Consider the following 22580-nt stretch of genomic DNA (forward strand, 5'->3'; position numbering starts at 1 on the left):
GATCCTTTAACAAAGGCTCTACTTCTTTTCTCTCTTAATTTAATTTTTATTTCTTTCCAGTTGCATCCCATCTAGGAACCAGTCTGTCACTGCCTCAAGGACTGCAGTAATCTTTTGACTGCAGTTTTGTAACTCATGACAAAAAGCAGGGGTTTTGAGGTGTGATCAGAGACCTCACGTAATTTCCCTTCTTTTCCTCTGACCCCAGCAGCGTAGGTTGTAAAAACATCATCAGCTCTCTCGTAAAGCTCCTCAGCAAGATGCTGCCACAGAATACTTTTTACTGAATCCAAGCTTCGCAATTCCTCTAACAAAATGTTTTCACAAATTTCCCGAATAGGACAGATTTTATTATGTCCCAAAGTATGATTCTCAAGAAGTCTGAGGGAACAAGTAGGACAGAAGTTAACTGCAGAAAGTGGCCGAGTCAAACGGGGTTGTTAGCAGAGCAAAACAGCGCAGCAATTCTGCAACGGAAAGCAGAATTAAATTTGTATGCTAATTAGCACGTAAAAAAATTAAAATTAAGCTATGGATTTGCCTCTTGCAATACCCGCAGTGCACTGGCTGCTTGTAACATCTACTTCCACTCTTTTTGCACTCCGTTTTACTAATTTATGTTTTTTTCTAAGGGACAGTTGCAGTGGAAAATAAACTGGAAAATAAACTGCACAAGGGTTTTCCTTATTATCAACCTGATCTAATTCATTAACATTGTAAATGAATTGCAAACAAGTCACTTCACATCTTTGAATAGGAAATGAATTTTTACTGTCCTTACTTATCTTTCGTTGTAATACGTTAATACAGATCCTCCCTGGATTTACAACAGTTGATATCCAAAGTGACTCTTATGAGAAGATTAAAGTAACGGCAGTAACATCAGCAGGCAATGTTTTCCCCATATAAATAAAAGAAAGGTGTACTGATGTGTTTCCTCTAATTTTTGGCAAGCTAAGAATTCCTAATCCACTCAGACCTTCCCAAGGGATGGATTAACTTCAGACAGACAACCTCAGCAGACAGAAAAGGAAAATGTTGTTTTTCCTGCTCCGCGTGCTCTGTATTTGCAGAACCGATCCAGCTCCCTGCTGGACACTCTGCCGTTCCCCACTGGGGGAAACACCATTTGGTTTCTCAGCACCACTCCTTTGTGCTGGAGGCTGCACCTCAGCAGCACCATTTTTATGCATGAGCCCCATGTACACAGCAGGACTTAGCTGCTGCGTTGCTGCTGGGGTGCAGAAGATAAATCAGTGACTTCATGCGCTGTCAACAAACGGACAAAACTTTTAAGGATTGAAGGTGTGTCCTTTATCAAGCTTCTAGTCTAAGAGGAAAAGAGGAATGGTAAAATTGGTCTTGAGGGCATCCATAAGGGCAATGAAGTAACTGGAGGGATGCAAAAAGGCTCTGTGGGCTCTTCTCTCTAATCAGAGAAGCTTCTGAAGGAAGGCAGAATCAATTTCCAGCAGTATCCTGCCTGTCAGGCAGGGAGAAGATAAGGAACGCATGTCTTGAATTATTCAGGTGATTGGCAAGACATTAATTTGAAGAATGTGAAGTTTTCATAAAAATTTGAAGTTTTCCTTTCATTTGAAATCAGTTTGAGCTTCAGTCAGGCTCTGATGCTTCCCTACCAAGGATGCTTATAAAAAATGGATGGAAAATTAGATAAACCTCATCTTCTCCTTCCAATGGTTCTTTGGCATTTGTGTTTTAAAATTCATTGGTTTCACAATCAATGGATCCAGATCCCCCCTGCCCAGTTTTCCTTCCAATAGCAGAAAAAACGACTGACCTACAGGTTACGTACTTGTATCTAAAGGAATAAAACAGGAGGAGTTGAGGAGTCAGTAGAATTCCTACAAAGATAAAGGAAGGATGGAAATTAAAATCAGAGGTAATATTTTTGTTAGGACAGGAAACACTGCTAGGTCCCTAGAGAACCGAGTGGTCAGTCTGTGGCTGCCTAACTGGGGAAGAAAATGGTGGAGCTGTGGCTGTGTTATGTCAAAAGAATAGGAACCTGGCTAACTGGAGATGATGGAAACCCCCTTAGGTTCGCTTTGGCCCATTTCCTTGGAGAAATGCGTATCCACCCATAACTATTTTGTACCATGGCACTGTGTTTCATGGGTCTTCCCTGTGAGCGCAGAAATGTCTGTGGTCCTCTTGTTGTCTCACGGATGATGTAGTTATATAGGATTGTCCGGCTTAAACCGCTTGGGCCTTGTCCTAGGACCTTCCTTCAAGAGGGAGCAGCAGAAACTGCAGGTGCACAGGGAGCAATGTGTCTCCAGCTGAGCTGTTTTTCACACGGTTAGGAACCCACAGCTCTCAAATGTCCTGTGCCACACCATTCACCAGACGAAAAATATCTTGTTGTTTGGGCTGCATTTGAAGCCTGGGAATTATCTAAAATAAATCTTATCTGCAGAAAACAGGCTGTTCCGAATGGAAGCATCATATGACTGCTGAGCAGCCAGATCCACCCCACTGAAGTAGTGCCTGGGTTTTTTTCCCCAAAGGATTAAAAAATACATCTTTCTGACATCTTTTATTGACAGAGTTTCACCACACTTAGTTTTAAGTTCCCAGCGTTGAACTCACCAGTTTCTTAGGTGAGATAGGCTGGGGTGAGAATCTCTCCAGAGCTACTTCAGTGCTGAGGAAGAAAAATGGTTAGGAATATGATATTTTTCTCTGTTTTCTTTCTCTGCAAAACACAAAGTACTCCGTGCTCCTGGTTGCTTTCTTTTAGATTGCTATTTTGCTTTAAAAGATCCAAAGCTTATAACTAGTCTGGCTGTGCATAACTACAGGAAGCAATTTCATATGAAAAGCAAATTAACAACAGGTTAGAACTCTGACCATTTTCAGGAAGTGTTTTAAAGGACCTGTTTACCCCCACTAATGGACAAACAGTGTTAGAGAGAGTCCATGCATGAAAGGAGCGTGAGCATCATTGGACTTCTCCATGTCTCAGTCTTGATTTACAAATGGGAGTATTCACTCTTTTTCATTTCTGGACAGTTTTTGGTGATTTACAGATGATATGCAATAGGGATTTTTTTTCCTATGAAATGATTATGAAAACATAAAAGCATTCTCAAAACAATGGTTAAAATTAACCGTAGATAAGGTGATGAGAGAGAGCCAAAGCCTCCCATCGGCCATAGTTGAGCTGATGGCTCGCTTTGCAGCATGGAAGCATGTGGCTGCTTCCTGCTGTTGGGAACGGCCTTGGTGCTAAAGGGAGGCAAAGTCCCCAACAGGAAGAGCTTTGAGCCGATGTGGGAGGCAGTGCTGGGCTCACTAGTGAAGGAGTAAGATGCTGGAACTGGTCACCTCACTTTCAACTTGATAAACTGATGAGATAAAGTTACAGGATAAAAATACGAAACAAAACAAGCAAGAGGACAGAGAGATTGGACCAAAGACGTTTTGCTGGAATATATGCCAGGACTTCAAAAATATGAATGGTCTCTGATTCTCAAAAAGTCACTACAAATCTGTGATAAAGATGGGAATCATTAGTGAAGATGTGGGATCAGAACCTGGGAGATTTCACAGGGTCGTTTCTTCTCATAGATACCAGAGTAAGGTATAGGCTTGACACAACTACAGGCTTGCCTTGTGCTTCTGTGTTTTAGAATCCTAATTGAATTTCAGGCATCTAGGTTAGGTTATTGCTTTCTCAAGTACACCGCTGTCTCTTGTAGCAAACAGTCTTAAAAGATTGACTGTCATGATAAATCATTCCTACCTCATTGTCTGTCAAGCCTGAAGTGCTGTCTGAAAGCAGGATGAACAATGATATTTCACCAGCCTCTGGGGAAAGATCACACCTTTCTGCAAGAGTGTTTTCCCTTTTTTTAAAGTGATTTACTACTGTGACGTTTCCAATCTGAGAGAAGAAATATTTCTTCACCTTGGCCTTGTAACTGTCACTGTTTGCTGTTTGAGAGATCAGTGTCCCTGCACTGTCTTTGCCTATTTGTTAGGCACTTTTTTAGGCATGTACGCACTTCTTAGATTATATGTGGTGCTTTTCGTTACCAAATCTTCCTAAAAGAAGTTTCTAAACCAAACTGAGTTGTATTTTGTATGGGTACATATTGCCAGTATACTGTAACCAGAATAGAATTAGCCAAGATCTGACCATAAGATTTTTTTCCAGGAAACAAATTGCTGCCATTTTAATATAGTTTATAAATGAGTTCGTATCCTCTGGAATATATTATTACAACTACTGTAGAAAAATTGTTAACACCATTCTTACAGTATTTTTACATGTATTTTAAAGATTCTATCGAAAACCAGTAAGTGAGAAGCAAGGGGTTTGCAATTCAGCCAGTTAAAACACAACAAGGGTATTATGATGGTACCCTCCTGGAAGTGCTTGTGCCTGGCTGATGGCTCTCAGGCACAGTATCGCCTGGGACCGCACTCTTAATGAGCAACTTCACGTCCATCCCTGCAGCTCAGGGTTCTGTTAGTCCTATGGCTCAGTACGTGAATGAAACCCAGGCTCTGGAGATCAACTGCAGTGTTTTGTATTTCTATTTTCAGAGACTGCATCATGCTCTGCTGCTTGAACAGTGGCACAAGCTTTGTTGCTGGTTTTGCTATCTTTTCAGTTCTTGGATTTATGGCTTATGAACAAGGCGTGCCCATTGCAGAAGTTGCAGAATCAGGTAAGTTCCAAAAGCAGTTTTCTGAGTTAACAAAAAATGCCCAGAGGTTGCTGTCAGAATACTTAGTCTGTGCCGCTGTCTTATGGATAAGCTGACTGTTTTGCAGGTAGTTTTACAAAACTTCTCTTATAAAACCTGTTACCTGACTCATTGGAATAACTGCTATAAGAAGAGTTCTTAACTGTTTTTATGGTCATACATTTACGTGTGATAAATATTAATGTTACTGTGCGTAGCACCAAACTCATAGAGTCAAGGAGGTCTTGTAACACAAACTTACTCCAGCTGAGCATCCAGAAGATTGTTTAGCAGAGATATATTGCTCAGTTATGCCCCTTGGGTGTTATAGCCTCATGAAAGGAGCATTCAGTTTTCTTTAAATGAGACACACCAAAACCCACACAAATATTTGTTCCTTCTGGGGAGAAAGAAAAAGAAAAAAGACATAGCTATTAAAGTAATGACAAACTAGCTGCGTAGGAGAAACCTTTGGAAGTCCTCTGAAGTCTTGCTTAATGTACGCTAGCCTAAGAACAGATTTCTATCAGTCAGATGGCTCGTGCCATCTCCTAATGTCAGTAAGTTTTTCTCCCGGGGACATACATTGAGACACTCTGGTTGATTAAGTTTAAAAGTTCTTGGTTTGAGTCCAGAAAGTCACAAAGGCCTGCTCAATGAGAAATTAACACCTAACATTTATTACCATCACTTGGAGTTAGGCATGTAATGAAAGTTAACTACTCTTTAAGACCTTCGCAGATATAACATCTTTAAGCATCACTTAAAACTCAACAGAACGAGAAGAACAGGAGCACTGCCCAGAAAGACAAGCAATGTAACGCTGAAGTGTTGAGAAGGAGAAATGACTCTCGTGAAGTTAGCCAAGGGCAGCAGGAAAACTGCAAAGCAAGTAGAACTTCACTGATACTGTCATGGAAAATATTTCTCTTTTCCTAAAGCCCCCAAGACAACTGGCCTATACTATTGTAGAAGCTATATGGAAAAAAGTTAAAAGGCTACCGCAACTCTAGAAACTATAGGAGCTCGCAAATCCTGCGTTCAAAGAAAAAGCAGTAATGTGTTGACAGGTCTTCGCTGAAATTCTTGCAGCAGGAGCACAGAGGTACTCCTTTATCAGCCTTGTGATATCACCTCTGTTTCCCTGCTTTAAAAGCTGGCTGACTTCAATAAAAGTGGCTACAGCATGGGAGTCCGCAGCAGCTGAAAAATGGGCACAGGTAAATAAGAACAGGAAAATATGAGCAAGGTGAGATGGTATTTTAGCAGCTCTGAGCTCTGCTGTTGCAACAATGTTCTATTTTAAAGATTTTTGTAAATACTCAGCCAACGAATTAATGTTATGTACCAGCAGCAGCACTCAGAAATGCAGAGCAGGCTTTGAACAAACCAGCAGACGTTTGGCCAGCACCATGTATGGCTTCCAAGATGCAGCTCTGACCATTGCCTGTGTTCTTGCATAAAACGTCAGATACACTCCTGTCTTAGGGGGAAACAAAAAGCTTGCTGACTATGTTAATAAGTTATATAAGGCAATCACAGGACCTCGTGCTATTCTTTATTCAGGTAGGTGAGCCTTGATGTACAGCCACACAAAGAATAAGCAGAACATAAAGTACAGTGATGGCTTAACAGAAGTCTTGACCTTCAAACACTTGGACAAGATGTAGGCAGAGCTGATGTGCCTCATCACCAAATATTTAGACTAGTAGAGATGTAGAGTTTGTCGAGGTTTTCCATCTTGTATTTAGCAGCTCTTATCTGCCATAAAAGAGCAATCAAGTTGTGGTGGGTTAACCCTCGCCAGCAGCTGAGCACCCGCACTGCTGTTCACTCACTTGCCAGGAAGAGAAAAAGTGAGAAAACTGGTGGGTCCAGATAAAGGTGGTTTAATAAGCGATGCTGTGCAAACACCGTTCAGCAATAGCCACAATGTTGGTGTTAGCAGTGCTGTTCTACCCACAAATCCCAACACGGCACCCTACAGGCTGTTATGTGGAAAGTTCACTCCATCGCAGCCAGACCCAGGACACAAGTATAAATATTTCCTTTCTTTTCTTCCTTTTCAGGACCGGGACTTGCATTCATTGCTTACCCTAAAGCTGTCACCATGATGCCTCTTTCTCCTCTGTGGGCAACTCTGTTCTTCATGATGCTCATATTCCTTGGCTTAGATAGTCAGGTATGAAACAAACGCTATTTAAACATTTTGTCAGATTCCCTAGCATGTGTATATCAGCACCCTTGATAGAAACAGCCTCTAACCTGAGGAAAGAATGAACCCTAACTTAATTCCTTGCTTAAAACTATTGATCCAAGTTCCTTATTTTAAATCTTAGTCATGTGATACTGGAGATTCCTTCACGATTTATTTTGAAAAAGGATTCAGCCTGACTAAAGCTTTCATTGTTAACATGGAAATCGGTTTAAACTTAAAGATGGGTGATAAAAATTCACAGTTCAGTAAAATACCAGTGTGTCGTCTTTTCCCATTTTTAAAGCACTTTTCAGTGAATTTTGAAACTGAATATCCGATAGTGATAATGTAAGTTCCTATGGTGTACTTATACTTCAAGATACCATAGCAAGAAATGCATAGTTATATTCTGCAGCAAAGTGACAGCGTAGAAGTTGTCATTCCTATGTGACCATATAAACTGTGAAAGCTGTTTGATGAAAAATGTAAAGTAGCTGGCATTTGTAGCATGCAGCTCAGCTCTCAGCATGATTTGGTTCAGAGAGTTTATGATTGTACACTGTAAAATAAAGCTCTTCAGTGCTTACTTTGCATGACATTTCCAATCATTAAATTTAATGTTTTAATAATTGCTCTTTTTCCTGATCTAATAATTTTTATAAGTCTTTTTTAAAATGAGCAGTTCTTGAATTCTCCTCTTGACTGTTCCAATGAAGCAGGCTTTATGTCGTCTACTTTTGGGCATTCGTTTTGGTGCCTATTTTAGAAACCTTGCTCCAGAGCCCAGAGTCAGAAGCTCAGGCCTCTAGCTTTCTGCTAATATTTAAAGTTAATAAGAACATTCCTTCCCTCCCTCATTAGATGCACTTGGCTTGGGCAGTTAATAGCTTTGTGGAACTTCTCTCTTCTGTAAAATGGAGAGAGCTTCTCCAAAAAACCCTGCAGTTCATTTAGCAGTGCTTGAAGGTGCGCAGCATGGCATATCATGCCTTTGAGTGACACGAGTGCAGGATGCTTGGAGTGAAATACTCCTATGAATGGTTTGTACATTATTTAAGTCCCGTTCAAGCCACATATGAAATTTTTATGTAATCCTTCTGCTACAGGGCAAATGCATTCTGAGATAATATTAGTGGATTCAACTATTTGAATTTGGTGGTGGACTGGAAATCCACAGCTTTGAACTTTTTAATTCTGAAGTGATGTTCCTCTCAGTTTGAGCTTCCGCTTATTGAGTGTCCTCAGGGCTCATTCAGGCTCTTTGGATATAAGGATATCTGAAGTGTTTGGTAGCAAATCCAAATCCCAGCAGCACTTGAGACACATATTTCATTTGTACTTTCCTGTCATTTGTTCTAGTTCGTGTGTGTTGAAAGCCTTGTGACAGCTGTTGTAGATATGTACCCAAAGATCTTCCGAAGGGGCTACAGAAGAGAACTGTTGATTCTCGGCCTTTCCATTGTGTCATACTTCATTGGCCTAATCATGTTAACTGAGGTAAGATGTGCTTTGTTGTACTACTGCAGAAAAAAGGAAATGGGTTTCTGTTTATAATCGTAACATGTGAAATGCAAGAACATTTGCCATAGACAAATTTCCCTGTGAGGAATATGACTACAAAATACTGGAGAGACTGTTCTCAGCTACTGTGTAACATTTGAAACGTGGAATGTATCCTCAGTTTTTCGGTAGAGCTTAGGAAATATTTTAATCAAAGTTACGTAGCCAAGGAAATTCCATCAGCTTTGCACGAGCCAACCACATGCACTGATTGTGGTTTCTGCCTACTTACTCTGGGCAGACCAGTCTGAGAACAACTACGTTTTGGATGAACAGATCAATAAAGAAGATGAAGCAAAGTGAAAACAGAAAAGTAAAACATCTTTGATTTTTATATCACCAGGCCAGGTGAATCAATACAGCCAATCTCTGAGCAGAAATTGCTTCATAAGAATAAAAAAAAAAAAAGAAAGAAAAAAAAATTCCAACAAACCAAGGTGTTTGCTTTGGGATGTTCTAAACCACAAATTCTGAGGGTGTCAGTCCATCCCATCAGTTCATGATACAACATGTGGCACCTACTGTGTTTGACACCCAGGTTGGGGAGGGATTCTGGGATCCTTTGGTACTTGTCAGGAGTTCAGTCTTGCTTTACAGAGAGAGTCGTATCAATGGTCTTCCTCTCCTTCGTGTTACCCTTCCGAAACAGGAGGACGAGGGGCAGAGGCCACACTCCCCTCTGCCCATATTCTTCTGCTTGCCGGGCCATTGGAGCTTCCCTGTACGAGGGAGCGAGACAAAGAAAAACATTTCATGTCTGAGGAGTTGTAGAATTAAATGTCTGAGGAATGTTTGTCCGGGGAAGCCTGGCTGTATTAGCCGTGAAGGGCCACAACGTGTCTCTGTTGTGCAGCACTCTCAGGCAGGAGTTCCCAGTGAAGCAGCCTCTCACGGCTTCACAAACTCATCTGGGGTCACTTAAATTCGCTCTGCAGAGATCCACAGACCTTAGACTATGTGCTTTCCAAATTGCTTTGTACTGAAAATGAGCAAATATCACCCCAAAAAGGTGTTAGGCAATTGTAAGCACGTTAGATTGTTGCATACTGCAAGCTTTTACAAGGAACAGAATAAATCAACTACGCAGAATATAGTAGCTGTAAATACACTTTCAAGGAAAGTATAACTAAAGATGAGGAGGAAAGTGGAAAACTAGGACAATATGAAACTTATTTTTCTTTCAGTGACGGTTTGTGCCAGACTAATCAGACCTCTTTCTCTGGTAAGAGATATGACGCTCTGTATGAAGCAAATGCAGTTAAACAGAAATCTTATATACTTCAGTGAAGGAATTAAAAATTCATCACAAGAAAAGTTTTTAATTTTATTCAAAAGAAAAAGACCGGTACAAGTCACTGGACAAAGAGGAGATGCTGACTGTTGGTGTTGAAAGAGACAGTGGCTGAAATGAGATTCTTAGTGAAGTTACACAGGCAGCGCTTGGTAGCAATTTTATCCAGTATCTGTAGTTGACTTGCCACGGAAACAAGTGACATATAGTCATTGGCTACACGCGACTAGCTCTCTGGTGATGTATTCCCTCTTTATTTAAATTTTGAACCTATTGGCAGATTTCAGTCAATTTAACAGAAGTTTCAAAGAAGTTCAACGTTCATGAAAGTTGGCAGCCAGATAGAGAAGTCCTAGAAGTGTCCTTATTGTTCAAAAGAACAAAGCGTGAGTTCAGTTTTCGTTAAAAAACAAAGGATTCACAAAAAAACCTGTAGCCTAATGAGTGCATGAGGTATAAGGGCTTACAGTTAGCTATAAGATTTAAGTCCAAATCAGGCTTCATTAACTCTGATGTTCCGGGGTCACAGAAGGAGGTATAATGATAGGGAAGGACCGGATGGCTGGAGTATTAAAGACGGGGTAGGCTGCAGTAGCACAAGGTATAAGGTTGTCCATATAGCAGTAAACATTTCTACTATTGAAAGTGGTTAGGAGAGAGAAGGATCTGGATGTGAACCTAAGCACTACAAACATGCTGTAGACAAAAAACTATGTTTCTTAGATGTTTTGGGAAGGTACTTCCAATTGAGAGGTGGGAATAGTCCCATGACTGGGGAAGGTAATGGTCCCACTGAAATATGATGTATGACTCCAAATATTTGTATTCTGACTGGAAGAGCAGGGAAAGCAAGAGCGGTGAGGATGATCCTGGGAGTACAGAGCCAATTTTACCAGAAACTAGCAAAATGATGATAGTATCAGCAAGGGTGTAAGATTTCTCTCTGTAAGTAAGTACATCATAGGTGTAACAGCGAGTATAAACATGAACTGTCTCTGCAAAAAGAATGGCTCCCTTTCCTTCAAACCCAGCCCAGGGTGTATAAACTGGCTGTGAATAATTAGGCTGAAAATTGAGAAAGATTTCTATCCATCACAACAGTGAGGTTCTAGGAGTTTTTCCAAGAACAATACTTCTGGCTTTAAACTGGAATTATGATTGTCAGTGTATGAAAGGTATTACGTGCCACGGTTCCCTGTGAGAACAGAGGAATTGACGCTGGTTGATAAAGAATTCCTTCCGGATGTGTGTCCCTGTAAGGTGAGCATTGGAGCAGAGCAACCTTACAGGGACCAATTTGCGTGTAGTCATTCTTATCCTCGGTAATATAAATTGTCTTTGCTGTGTAAAACGGGGAAATTTTGGAATAATTCCTCCCACAGCACAAGTGTTAAGCAGAGCACTGAGAGGTACATTATCGAGATGTACAGGCTAAAACAAATAGAAGCATGAAGTGTGAAGAGGAAGCAAGTTCTCCGAAATGACAGGAATATTCTTGCAGGAATTCTGTGGAATTGTTTTCCTTACACTGTATTGTCTTAGTTGGTTGATCTGTACGTTTGCAATTCGCTCAGATATTTGCTGAACCTGACAGCAAACTCTTTGCAGTAAAGGCGTTCGCTGGTGAGATTTTGGGAAGCAGTGAGCTGGCAGAGCTGACTAAAAGCAATGTAGCTCATCATCAACAAAGCATCTGCATTAAGAGGAAAAAAAAGTAATTCAATTGAAAAAAATTTACTTCAACATTTGCATTCTGGTCTGGGAGGGCTGACATTCCACAGTGCTTTTACTATAGCGTTTTGCTCAACGGAAACCTTAAAGGACAGAGAAACACTTTTTTTTCAGTATCGCTAGAGAGGCATAAATTATCACTGAGAGATGTGACTTACTGACGTCGCCAAGTAGGCAATCTAAGTAGCCGTCGCCCAATGCAGAAATGACACGCTGGCAGAGAACCCTCCATTCCACGGTACTTCAGTAAGGCATCAAAGCACGGAGTGAGACTTGCAAGGGTAAATATATATCCCAGCTCTGTCCTGATCCTCTCCTGCATTCCTAAGTACACATCCCTGGATTTTATTCAGGCTTTGCATTAGTCATAAAAGGTGTTTTACCTTATAGGAAAACTTTCTCGTTCAGATATATGGTCATTTCCAAACTCTACAGCACTAATTTTGCCAAATGCCTGCTTGAACATCAATGTAGTTTTATATACAATAACTTTAGAACATTCTTGTGTTCCATAAGATTTAGACAGGATTTCTAGTTTACAGAGTCCATCTTAACTTACCTTCAGTCAGTCGATGCAGAGGAAAAAAGGGGGAAATCATAGGTATGGGTTTTGATTTAGGTTTTTTTGTCTTTATAGGGTTCTTTTCCATCTGCAGAAAATTGCCTGAGATGTAAGTCTTAGGATTCCTTTCCATTGAAATGATATTTTGTGAATCTCCTCCTCATTATTATCTCAATATTGAACACACGTGATAAAAGATTAAGGATCTTGCATAGAAAGTAGTGTAATATTAATACAATTTTAATAGTCAGGTTATCCATAATGTAATTAATTGAACTTCATAAGCTTCCTGCTCATCTTGCCTCAAGGCAAAGGCTGTAGAAAGCCACTCAGTTCCCTGAACAGTTCTGACTGTTATAAGCAAGAGAAAAATACAGGAATGGAGGAAAAGAATTATGTCTTTGACAAATGTGGTGATACAGTTGAGTCATGGTCAAACAGAAAGTAAGTGAGGATGTCTTAGTTGAGCACATTTACCTTTTTCTTACTGCTTGGTGTTGTGGCACCACTGAACGCAGAAAATGACAGATCACTGACAGCATCGTGCGCGTTGTGTCTGGGTGCCATGCTAACTTATACACTGCTTGGTTTTGGTTGCTCTCTTTTCTGGAAGCACAAAGGTTGCTATTTTAAAGCCATTTGGAGAATAATTTTTAAGTTGTTAGGAAAAGATTCTACAAAAGCTTGCTTGGAGTCAGGGTGATTCTTATTTCACTTCTTTTTTGTCAAATAATAATGACTCATTTAAGTAATGGAACTTAAAGGCTGTGAGTTACATTAAAACTTTGTAGGTCAGTGTACTCCGTTTACAGTCCCTGTGCCATTGGAGAGTGATTCTAGCGGCTACAGATTTTACCTTCTTTCCCCACATTTTAACTAATTCTTTTACATATTAATTGCACAGACACAAAAACAAGACCCCACATCTTAGAATCACGGAATCATGGGATCGGAATAGTTTGTGTTGGAAGGGACCTTTAAAGGCCATCTGGTCCAGCTCCCCTGCAATGAGCAGGGACGTCTCCAACCAGACCAGAGCCCCATCCAACCTCACCTTGAATGTTTCCAGGGAGAGGGCATCTACCAGGGATGGGGCTACTGTTTCACCACCCTCAGTGTAAAAAATTTCTTCCTGTTATCTAGTCTACATCTACCCTCTTTTAGTATAAAGCCATTACCTCTTACCCTGGTAACAGGCCCCGATAAAAAGTTTGTCCCAGTCTTTCTTATAAGCCCCTTTAAGTACTGAAAGGCTGCAATAAGGTCTCCCTGGGGCTGTCTCTTCTCCAGGCTGAACAACCCCAGCTCTCTCAGCCTGTCCTCGCAGCAGAGGTGTTCCATTCCTCGGATCATTTTTGTGGCCCTCCTCTGGACTCGCTAAACAGGTCCATGTCTCTCCTGTGCTGAGGGCTCCAGACCTGGAGGCAGGACTCCAGGTGGGGTCTCACCAGAGTGGAGCTGAGGGACAGAATCACCTCCCTTAACCTGCTGGCCACGCTTCTCTTGATGCAGCCCAGGATGCGCTTGGCTTTCTGGCCTGCGAGCGCACATTGTTGGCTCATGTCCAGCTCTTCATCCACCAGCACCCCTAAGGCCTTCTCGGCAGGGCTACTCTCAATCCCTTCATCCCCCAGCCTGTACTGATACTGAGGGTTGCCCTGACCCACGTGCAGGACCTTGCACTTGGCCTTGCTGACCTCAGGAGGTTCACATGGGCCCAATTTTCGAGCCTGGCCAGGTCCCTCTGGATGGCATCCCGTCCCTTGGGACTGTCAGCTGCACCGCTCAGCTTGGTGTCATCTGCAAACTTGCTGAGGGTGCGCTCAATCCTGCTGCCTGTGTCATTGATGAAGATACTGAACAGTACTGGTCCTAGTATGGATCCCTGAGGAAGACCACCTGTCACCGGTCTCCATCTGTACATTGAGCCATTGACCACTACCCTCTGGATGCGACCATCCAACCAATTCTTTGTCCACCCATCAAATCCACTGCTCTCCAATTTAGCAAGGGCATTACAGAAGTACAGCTAGACAACACCTGTAGCTCTTCCCTTGTCCACTGACATTCCATCATAGAATGCCACTAGGCTGACCAGGCAAGACTTGCCCTTTGAGAAACCATGCTGGCTCTCTTGAATCACCTCCCTGTCCTCCATGTGCCTTAGCATAGCTTCCAGGAGAATCTGTTCCATGATCTTCCTAGGCAGAGAGGTGAGGCTGACAGGTCCATAGTTCCCAGGGTCCTTCTTTCTTTTTAAAATGGGTGCAATGTTTCCCTTTTTCCGGTCACTGGGGTCTTCACCTGACTGCCGTGACTTTTCAAATATCATGGACAGCGGCTTGGCAACTACATCAGCCAATTCCTTCAGGACTCTGAGATGCATCTCGTCTGGTCCCATAGATTTCTCTACATTCAGGTTCCTCAGGTGGTCACAAACTGATCTTCTCTTACAGTGGGAGGGATTTTCTCCCCCAGACCCCTGCCTTGCGGCCCATCCACTCAAGAGGTGTGGGGAGACAGGTTGCCAGTGAAGACCAAGGCAAAAAAGTTGTTGAGTACCTCAGCCTTCTCCTCGTCTGCTGTTACCAGTTGTTACCATCTTCATGTGCAGTGATCTGGAGATCAAATGCACCTGTAGTTGTCTACAGCTTGATGTGATAACGAATGAAGTTAAAAAAGCATGGTGGTGGGAGAGCATTTTGGAAACAAGTCAGTTGTAGTTCTCGCCACTCTGGGATTTACTACCTTAAAGCAAATGCACAGTATTCAGCCGTCATAGGGAATAATCTTAAATGCTATGGAAGAAAAAAATCTTTCACAATAACAAATCACTGAAAAATGAATATTCTTTGTTCAAGAAGGACCCAACTTTGGTAGGAAGATTGCCAAGGAACGAACAGATTGGCTGTGTAATTAAAGCCATATTTGCTATAAAATATTGCTATAGGTGCCAATACAATAATATTGTTCCTGTGTTTGTCTTTCAGGGTGGGATGTACGTCTTTCAGTTATTTGACTCTTATGCAGCTAGTGGCATGTGCCTTCTTTTTGTTGCCATATTTGAGTGTGTCTGCATAGGCTGGGTTTATGGTGAGTTGCTGAATATTGCTGTGGTTTTGAGTTTTACAAAAATCTTCTATTTGCATAAAAGCAATGTGAAAGCCTTGTATCCTTATGGAATGGGGCCCTCCACATTCCCATGCCCTACCAAAAGTCAGGAATGCCTTTTTCCCCCCCTCTAAATAACAACAGTAGTCCAATAGATTATTTTTTTTAATGCCCTTGGTCCTTGACAGGACTGACTGGCACCTTCCTTCCCCAAGGAGGTCCCCAGCTGCCTTAGAAAGTAGGGGTGGCACTAAGTCTTTCTTCTCTCACAAAGCGTCTGTGCAGGGCATGTTTCCCCTCCACTTCTGACACTCACAGATAAACCCAGGGGAGTCGGAGTTCATGCCTCATGAACACAAAAGGGACATAGCAGTGTCCCTAGCTCTGCTGCTTCTGGCGGTCAGCAAAGTCGAGAAAACCACCACAGCGCTGGCTATGTTCATGGTAACATCCTCAAGCGGTTTTTGCGCACAAAGGACTGACAATTTTACTTTGTAAAACAATGTATGAACTTCAGATCACACATATCCTCAGCTATCTAGGGATTCACACACGAGCTTGCGGCGTATAGAGCCTCTTTAACTGGGCTTGCTCAGCCTGTTACTGACCAGAAGCCATTTCTGTTTGACAGCTTGCCCACTCCTACTCCCTGATCACACTGGTCAGACACAGACGCAGGCAGCGGCCTCTGCCCCAAGCGTGGAGCAGGTGCCAGGGACGTATGTGCCAGGGAAGGAGACAGCAGCTGCAGTCCTTGCAGCTCTCTCAGAACCTATGTTTTTACTGTTTTAAATACTGACCTCTACAACCTCTTACACGTACATTCTACATCTGCTTTTCGTCTGGTTTTTTTTGGGCAGGCAGCAATCGCTTTTATGAGAACATTGAAGATATGATTGGGTATAAACCACTGTCATTGATTAAATGGTGCTGGATGGTCTTAACTCCAGGTATTTGCGCAGTAAGTACAGAATATCCAAATAGCTTCTTTTAGACGTAAAGAGGGTTTTCTGGGCATGTTTTTAGAATTTCGCTGCTGATGATATTTCACAACGGTTGAGGAAAAACACTTACTGATCTGTAGCATATGTTTTAATTAAAAAACACTCTGTAGGATCTGTAAAAATTGTGAAATGTTCTGTGAATTGTGAGAAATCCTAGTATATACAATAATAGGAAAAAAAATACACTCAGGGCCCTAAATGAACATTCGCCAGTACAACGGAGGCTTTTTTCACACCCTCGCGAGTGTACCTTGTGTCTACCCAGCATAACTCAGGCTCCTCCAGGCTCATGCTGGTTTTCTTGCTGATCCAGCCTCCGATTTCCTTCCCTCTCTTTGGGTGACTACGTGTTTTTCAAAGAAGACGGGATATTTTTTCTTCTAGTAAAGGTAGCAGAAGAGGCCAAGAGCACATCTTATATGCAGGAAGAACGGGAGGGAATGTGCCATACCAGAAGCTAACAGTACTGGTACCAGCTCTGGCAATCCGCTACGGCTATATAACAGGGGAAAAATCACAAAAGGAGCATGACCAGATTGCCCGTGAATCTGAGGATTAGGTACTAAAACTTCCAGTTCTCCAATACATAAGTGATAGCAACTGCAAACCCACAGATGCTGGGGCATGTGGAGATCCACGTTCCCTTGAGCTCTGCCAGTTTATTGCAAAGGGGAAAATTTCTGACTCATTTTCAGCAACTCTGAAATGAACTTGCTATTGCTTGCTCTCGTACACTCTTTCCTCCACTTCGAAGAAAAGTACGGAGTAACTTTTCTGTATTTCAGAAACTTAAATGGTCCAAACTCCTCGATTAGACACCTGTCGAATTTTGACAGATATATTTGAGCTGTTGTGAGGATGAAAGAGTTGGCCTGCAGAACTGCAGATACAGACAGTGGATTAAGGCAACTTTGAAAATTTTGGCTTTCCTTTTTCATCGTGACAGGTTGGAGAGAACGCAGCTTGTGTTACTTAATCACAGCTGGTTCACGGTAGCAAAACTTAATCTTTCCTGCCCAGGTACTGTTTGCCATCAAAGTGCAGGTTTTATTGTCATCGAGAGGTAAATAGGATTTAAATTTGAAAGGTTGCTCATTTCTGCGGAAGCTACTGAGGCGTGTTATTTAAGCTGTACATAAAAGAAGATGTTGCTGGTTGTTTTTTTCTCTGACTGAAAAGCTTACCTCTACTTTCCATCCTCAGGGAGACTGGCCTTGCCTAAACAGTCAATCATTTTCTTGTTATATGTAACCAGTGTTTTTTCAAACGCCGCTAATATGTTTCTCTGCTTCTTTCAGGGAATCTTCATCTTTTTCCTGGTGAAATACAAGCCTTTGAAATACAACAATGTATATATATACCCTGACTGGGGCTATGGCATAGGGTGGATGATGGCGCTCTCCTCCATGATCTGTATCCCTTTGTGGATCTGCATTAAGCTGTGGAAGACAGAAGGCACTTTCATAGAGGTAAAATATATTTTCAGATTAACGATACTGAAAAAATGAGTGGGAAGGGAGCGTGAATTCTCACCTGCACGAGAATAAGCACAATTTAATCAAAAAAGCAATGCCACGTACTTGTTCCCGTGGCAGCTTGGGTTAGGCCTCTCAGTCACTGGTAGAAAGAGGCATCCGAATTTTCTCTGTTTTCTTAGAGTCGTAGAATTGTTTTGGTTGGAAAAGACCTTTAAGATCATCGAGTCCAACCATAAACCTAACACTGTCAAGTTCACCGCCAAATTATGTCCCTAAGCACCACATCTACACGTCTTTTAAATATCTCCAGGGATGGTGATGGTGACTCAGCCATTTCCCTGGGCAAAACTTATTCTGAATTGTTTTTTTTGCCTTCACTGATTTCAGCCTGTGGTAAACTAACCAATACTTTAAGGTGCTCTTTTCCTGCTCCATTTGTAGCTTAAAATGTCCGTAACATCAGCTAAATCCCTCAAGAAGGTTTGTACCAGCCATTCATTCAGGTCAGCTGCCTTCTTTCCATGATTTTGGTAACTAATGTGTGTGTTGCCAGGATTTTCCTCCAGGAACCGGGTAGTGAACACTCACATATGTCTTCGGGACAGTTTTCCTGATTACAGTTCTCTAAGTGAGAAATTGAGGCAAAAAGAAATATTCAGTGCAATTTACTAACATTCGGTATCAGATTATCTCAGGTCTAGGCTGAGGTTAAGACTATTAAATATAAGACCTTTTCTCCAAAGAAAGATGGTGAAGATGGCTATAATGGAAGAAACAAAGATATAAATCTTATTGAGCCGTTTGGGATTTCTCATATTCCAGAAAAGCCTGGTTCTGTCATCTGGAGTTCCTTAGATACTAGTCAGTAAAAGTCGGTACCCCCGTATTGCCTCCCTCTATCTCAATACACGTATGGAAGGGACTTTATTCAGTCCCTTCATGCGTTCTCCATCTTTCTGCCATTCGCTAGGATAATGCCAACGTGAGGAACAAGACAGCAGGAATTTCTGTGTCTAGGATGCTCGGGGCTCATTAACTTATCCAGTATGTTTGAAAGATCTGTCTCAGCGTATACTCACACTCTCAAATCATCCTCCACTCAGAACCAAAGTGTATGACTTCTGAATAGAACTGAGGATATCTCAGGATTTATGTCACAGTTACCGCTTTCTTGAATGGAGAAGCTAACGTGCAGCTTCTTGTGCTGGCTGAGGGTAGTCCCTATTGAAACATGGAATAAATACGGCCTGGAGACTACCTAGAAAATCTTTACCGTGGGTATATAAACAAAAAATGAATTGTCCATAATACAGTTTTCTTAGCATGTCAAAAAAAGGAATTTTTGCACGAATCTTAACATTAAATACCTCCTTAATGCATGAATCTTAGCCTGTCTCTGCAAGTAAATAGACTTTGTGTGTAGAATCTTGGTTCGTGTTGCCTTGTAGTCTGAAGCACTGCAGACAGGTCATTATCTTTTCTGTACCTGAATGATGAGAGGGGGTTTTTTAATTCCAGTTGAAAGCTTTTCAGGAAGCCAACTTCCTGCAGCAATCTCTTCTCCCCACGCTGTGAGCAGCAGCGTTGCTACTGATGTTATTGCTATAAAAGAGAAAGTTCTCAGCTGAACACATATATTTTTCTTTTGTTCTTTATTGTAGGTTAATACGCTCTGGCAGTCTCGTTTGTTTATTTATTTTTGGTATATATTCTTTGATTATACCATGAGAAACCAAATGTACCCATATACCAGGCCTTACCCAGAGCATTGTGCTGAATTTCTTCATGGAAGGGAATGTTCTAAATCGCGAGGAAAATTCACTTTGCCTTTGCCTTCATTCTCCAGCTTTGGCCTGGTGTGATGCGGGACGTGCAAGAGAGGAGGGTTTTACAGTCAGTCTGTTTAAGAAATGTGTGTCTGTGACCGAGAAAAAGATAATGATTTCCATTTTCTCGAATTTTCTAGAAATTCAGGAAGTTGATTACACCTAGCTCCGATCTGAAAATGAGAGGGAAACTTGGAGGAGGAGCCTACATTGCAGCAATAAATGACTGCGACGCCAAACTGAAAGGAGATGGTGCCATTTCAACCATTACAGAAAAGGAGACACATTTCTGAAAGAACTATGTTTTTTGTTTTATTTTTTTTTGTATAAATAAATAAATAAATTCACTTAATTATAGAGGCTGGCTTGTTTTGCACAAAATTTTATTAACCAGTTAATTTTAAAGTGAAAATTGTATACTTGTTTAAAAGTGATTTTTTAAATTACTATATAAGTAATGATTATGTAAAAGAAAAAGAAATAGTATTATATGGTATGTTAGTGATGACTTCTTGTAATATGGTGATTTCAGTAAATGTTTTTTTTAGAAGTTAGAGGGACCTGTATAATGTGCTGTAAAACTTTCCTACTTTGATTTCTGGCAGGTGTAATGTTGTATAGATATACGCATACTAACGTGGGAGCGTTTCAGACCATTTCAGCTTTTAATGTATGTATATAAAGGGGACCAGAGTATCCTTTTGTTTATATTGCAAGCAACTGTGAGGGGATGGGGGGGATGCCTTGTAACTGCTGTTGCCTTGTTACTCTCTAAACGTGGGCTGTATCCGAAGTCCGCTGAAATCCGAAGGAGCCTTCCCCGCTGAGGCCGCAGGCCCTTGCCCAGGCTGGGTGCGATTCAGCCGTTCCCGAGGCAGCTGCGAGACTCAGCTTTGCGCCTGGCAAAGCTCTTCTTTCTCAGAAGTTTTGTGAAGCCGACAGACAGCACCACCGCAGCTGCTCTTTCCGCCTTCCCTCCACCCTCCGTTTGCTTCAACAGGTCTAAAAATGTGGTGGAATGGGCCCACTTCTGAGCCACTGTTTTTCTGGAGATTGGATAGAGAATATTTCTTACGAGCTCTGAATTTTGCTGCTCTTGTAAGTTAATGGTCTCTAAGATGCCGTGTACTGCTTCAGGAGACCTCTAAAGCTTTTTCATTTTCTTTAGTGTCTGGGTGGCCAGTACTTCATTTCACTTGACGCTTCCCATCCCCTGAAGTGAAACGTGTTTGTCTGTGCTTGTACAACAGGAGATCGAGGTTACTTTATATGTGGAGATATTCTGAGGAAGAAAAGAGCAGGTTTAGAGCTCTGCGTACCTTGGCCTCTGTCTCTCTATCTGTTTGCCAGTCTGTCCGTCTGTACATCTGTTAATTCCCCTCAGAAGAAATCAAGGATCCTGTAATGACAATATATAGCTTTTCTCATCTTCAGGGTACTTTCTAGATGGGGTTGCACTGAAGCCAGAGTAGGAGTTTGTTTGGTGGAAGGCTCGAGTAATTGGTCCAGAATCAGAGAATACCGTGTTGGGAGGGACCTCAAGGATCATCTGGTCCAACCTTTCTTGGCAAAGGCCCGGTCTAGACAAGAAGGCCCAGCACCCTGTCCAGCCGAATCTTAAGTGTCCGATGCTGGGGAATCCCCCACTTCCCTGGGGAGATTAATCTCCACAAGAGTTCCGGGAGGTAATTTATATATGGTGCAGATTAAGGAACTAAGGTAGGGATGTTGTGACTTCTCTGTTTCCCAAAAGGAGCGTTATTGGCTCTGTGATATCAGGCCTTTGTATTCTATCAGTTGTATCAACCGACTCCCTCCAATGTAAACCAGATTGTGCATGTGAATCCGACTGACGGCTGGTTGTTACTATGAGGTATGCAAATGCTAGCCCCAGTACCAAAATCTCTAGACTCTCTCTCAAGTGGTTTTTTTTTGTTCTTCTCCCAGTATTCCAAACCCTACTATTTGTACTGGATTTTTTTTTTCCTTGTCGTGTTTTTTTTATTTAATGGTTGTATGAGAAAGCTGTGGAGGAATACTGTACTGCACTGCACAGTATTTGATGGGGAGAGACAAGCAACAGCCTAAAACAGCTCAGAAGAAATGTCATAAAATCTGCTGTCTTCTCTGCAATTCAAAATCACCAAAGCTCAGACACCAGCATCTGGAGTAATTAGGAGCAGAAGTGGCTGCTGGCCTTCTACGGAGGAAAACATTTCACTAGGAGTCACTAGAACTGTACCTGTAGTCAGCATTTATTGGAGACTTTACAGTTACCTCTTAGAAAAGCATTTTCATAGCGTCACTTTGTCTCGAGTCACATCATTAAAATCTAACAGTTCTGTTTAATTTTACTTCATCTTATTTGTTTGGTCATTGGGTTTTTTTGGGGTTTTTTTTTGTGGTAAGGTGGAAGTCTAAGAGAGAACTTCTCTACCACAATTCTACTTGAAGTATTTTAAGTACCTTGCCTTTGCACATCTCCATCGTTAGGTGCTTAGGAAAGGACGTTTTGAAGGAGCGTGCCTTTATGAAGGTACAGAACCATCATCTCGTGAATGCTGGCCTCCCTCGGGGGAGTCCTCAGCTTGGCATCAGAACTGGGGGCTACCAATGGAAATCCCAGTCCCATTGGAAAGGGATACTTCTGAGAGAAATGCTCCCAGAATTACAACCACAGGTTGAGGTATATAAGTACAGAAAATGCAACAAAGCAGCTGAAAGCTACATAGTGATATTGAAAAAATGCCCACTCCAAAACTTAACATTTTTGGAAGTTCTAATGAGCATAAATATGTCTAATCCAGTGTCCCTTTCTGGTCTTTCTCTCCACCCACCAGAGCTGCAGAACTAAGGCCCCAAAGCCACATATGGGCCTTGGGATGGATTACGTTCCCTCCCAGAGTAAATGTCAACACATTTTCTTACCAGTGAAGGGTGTGCAAATGCAGATGCACTGTTAGGGTACGCTTGATTTCAATGAAGTTACCTTCAGCAATCAGGACTCCATGAATGTTTACAGTGAAGTGTGCCAAGAGGTGGAACCCACACCACTCAACTGGCCGTGCATTAGACACAACATGAGAATCCCAGACAAGTCAC

The 22580-nt window shown here is 41.8% G+C and overlaps 1 protein-coding gene across 2 annotated transcripts in view; it reads left to right on the forward strand.

Moving 5' to 3' along the window:
* Positions 1-19836, forward strand: part of SLC6A11 (solute carrier family 6 member 11) — a 107822-nt gene extending 87986 nt beyond the window's left edge. For both annotated transcript variants that reach the window (XM_054216547.1, XM_054216548.1), the window contains exons 9-15: positions 4576-4700; positions 6788-6900; positions 8275-8412; positions 15050-15152; positions 16031-16131; positions 17473-17643; positions 19619-19836. In XM_054216547.1, coding sequence (XP_054072522.1) covers positions 4576-4700; positions 6788-6900; positions 8275-8412; positions 15050-15152; positions 16031-16131; positions 17473-17643; positions 19619-19771 — 904 coding nt within the window. In that variant the 3' untranslated portion in view covers positions 19772-19836. The remainder of the gene's footprint in view (positions 1-4575; positions 4701-6787; positions 6901-8274; positions 8413-15049; positions 15153-16030; positions 16132-17472; positions 17644-19618) is intronic.
* Positions 19837-22580: the final 2744 nt, after the last annotated feature.

Source organism: Rissa tridactyla, chromosome 10, assembly GCF_028500815.1.
Source record: "Rissa tridactyla isolate bRisTri1 chromosome 10, bRisTri1.patW.cur.20221130, whole genome shotgun sequence".
NCBI classification, from domain to species: domain Eukaryota; kingdom Metazoa; phylum Chordata; class Aves; order Charadriiformes; family Laridae; genus Rissa; species Rissa tridactyla.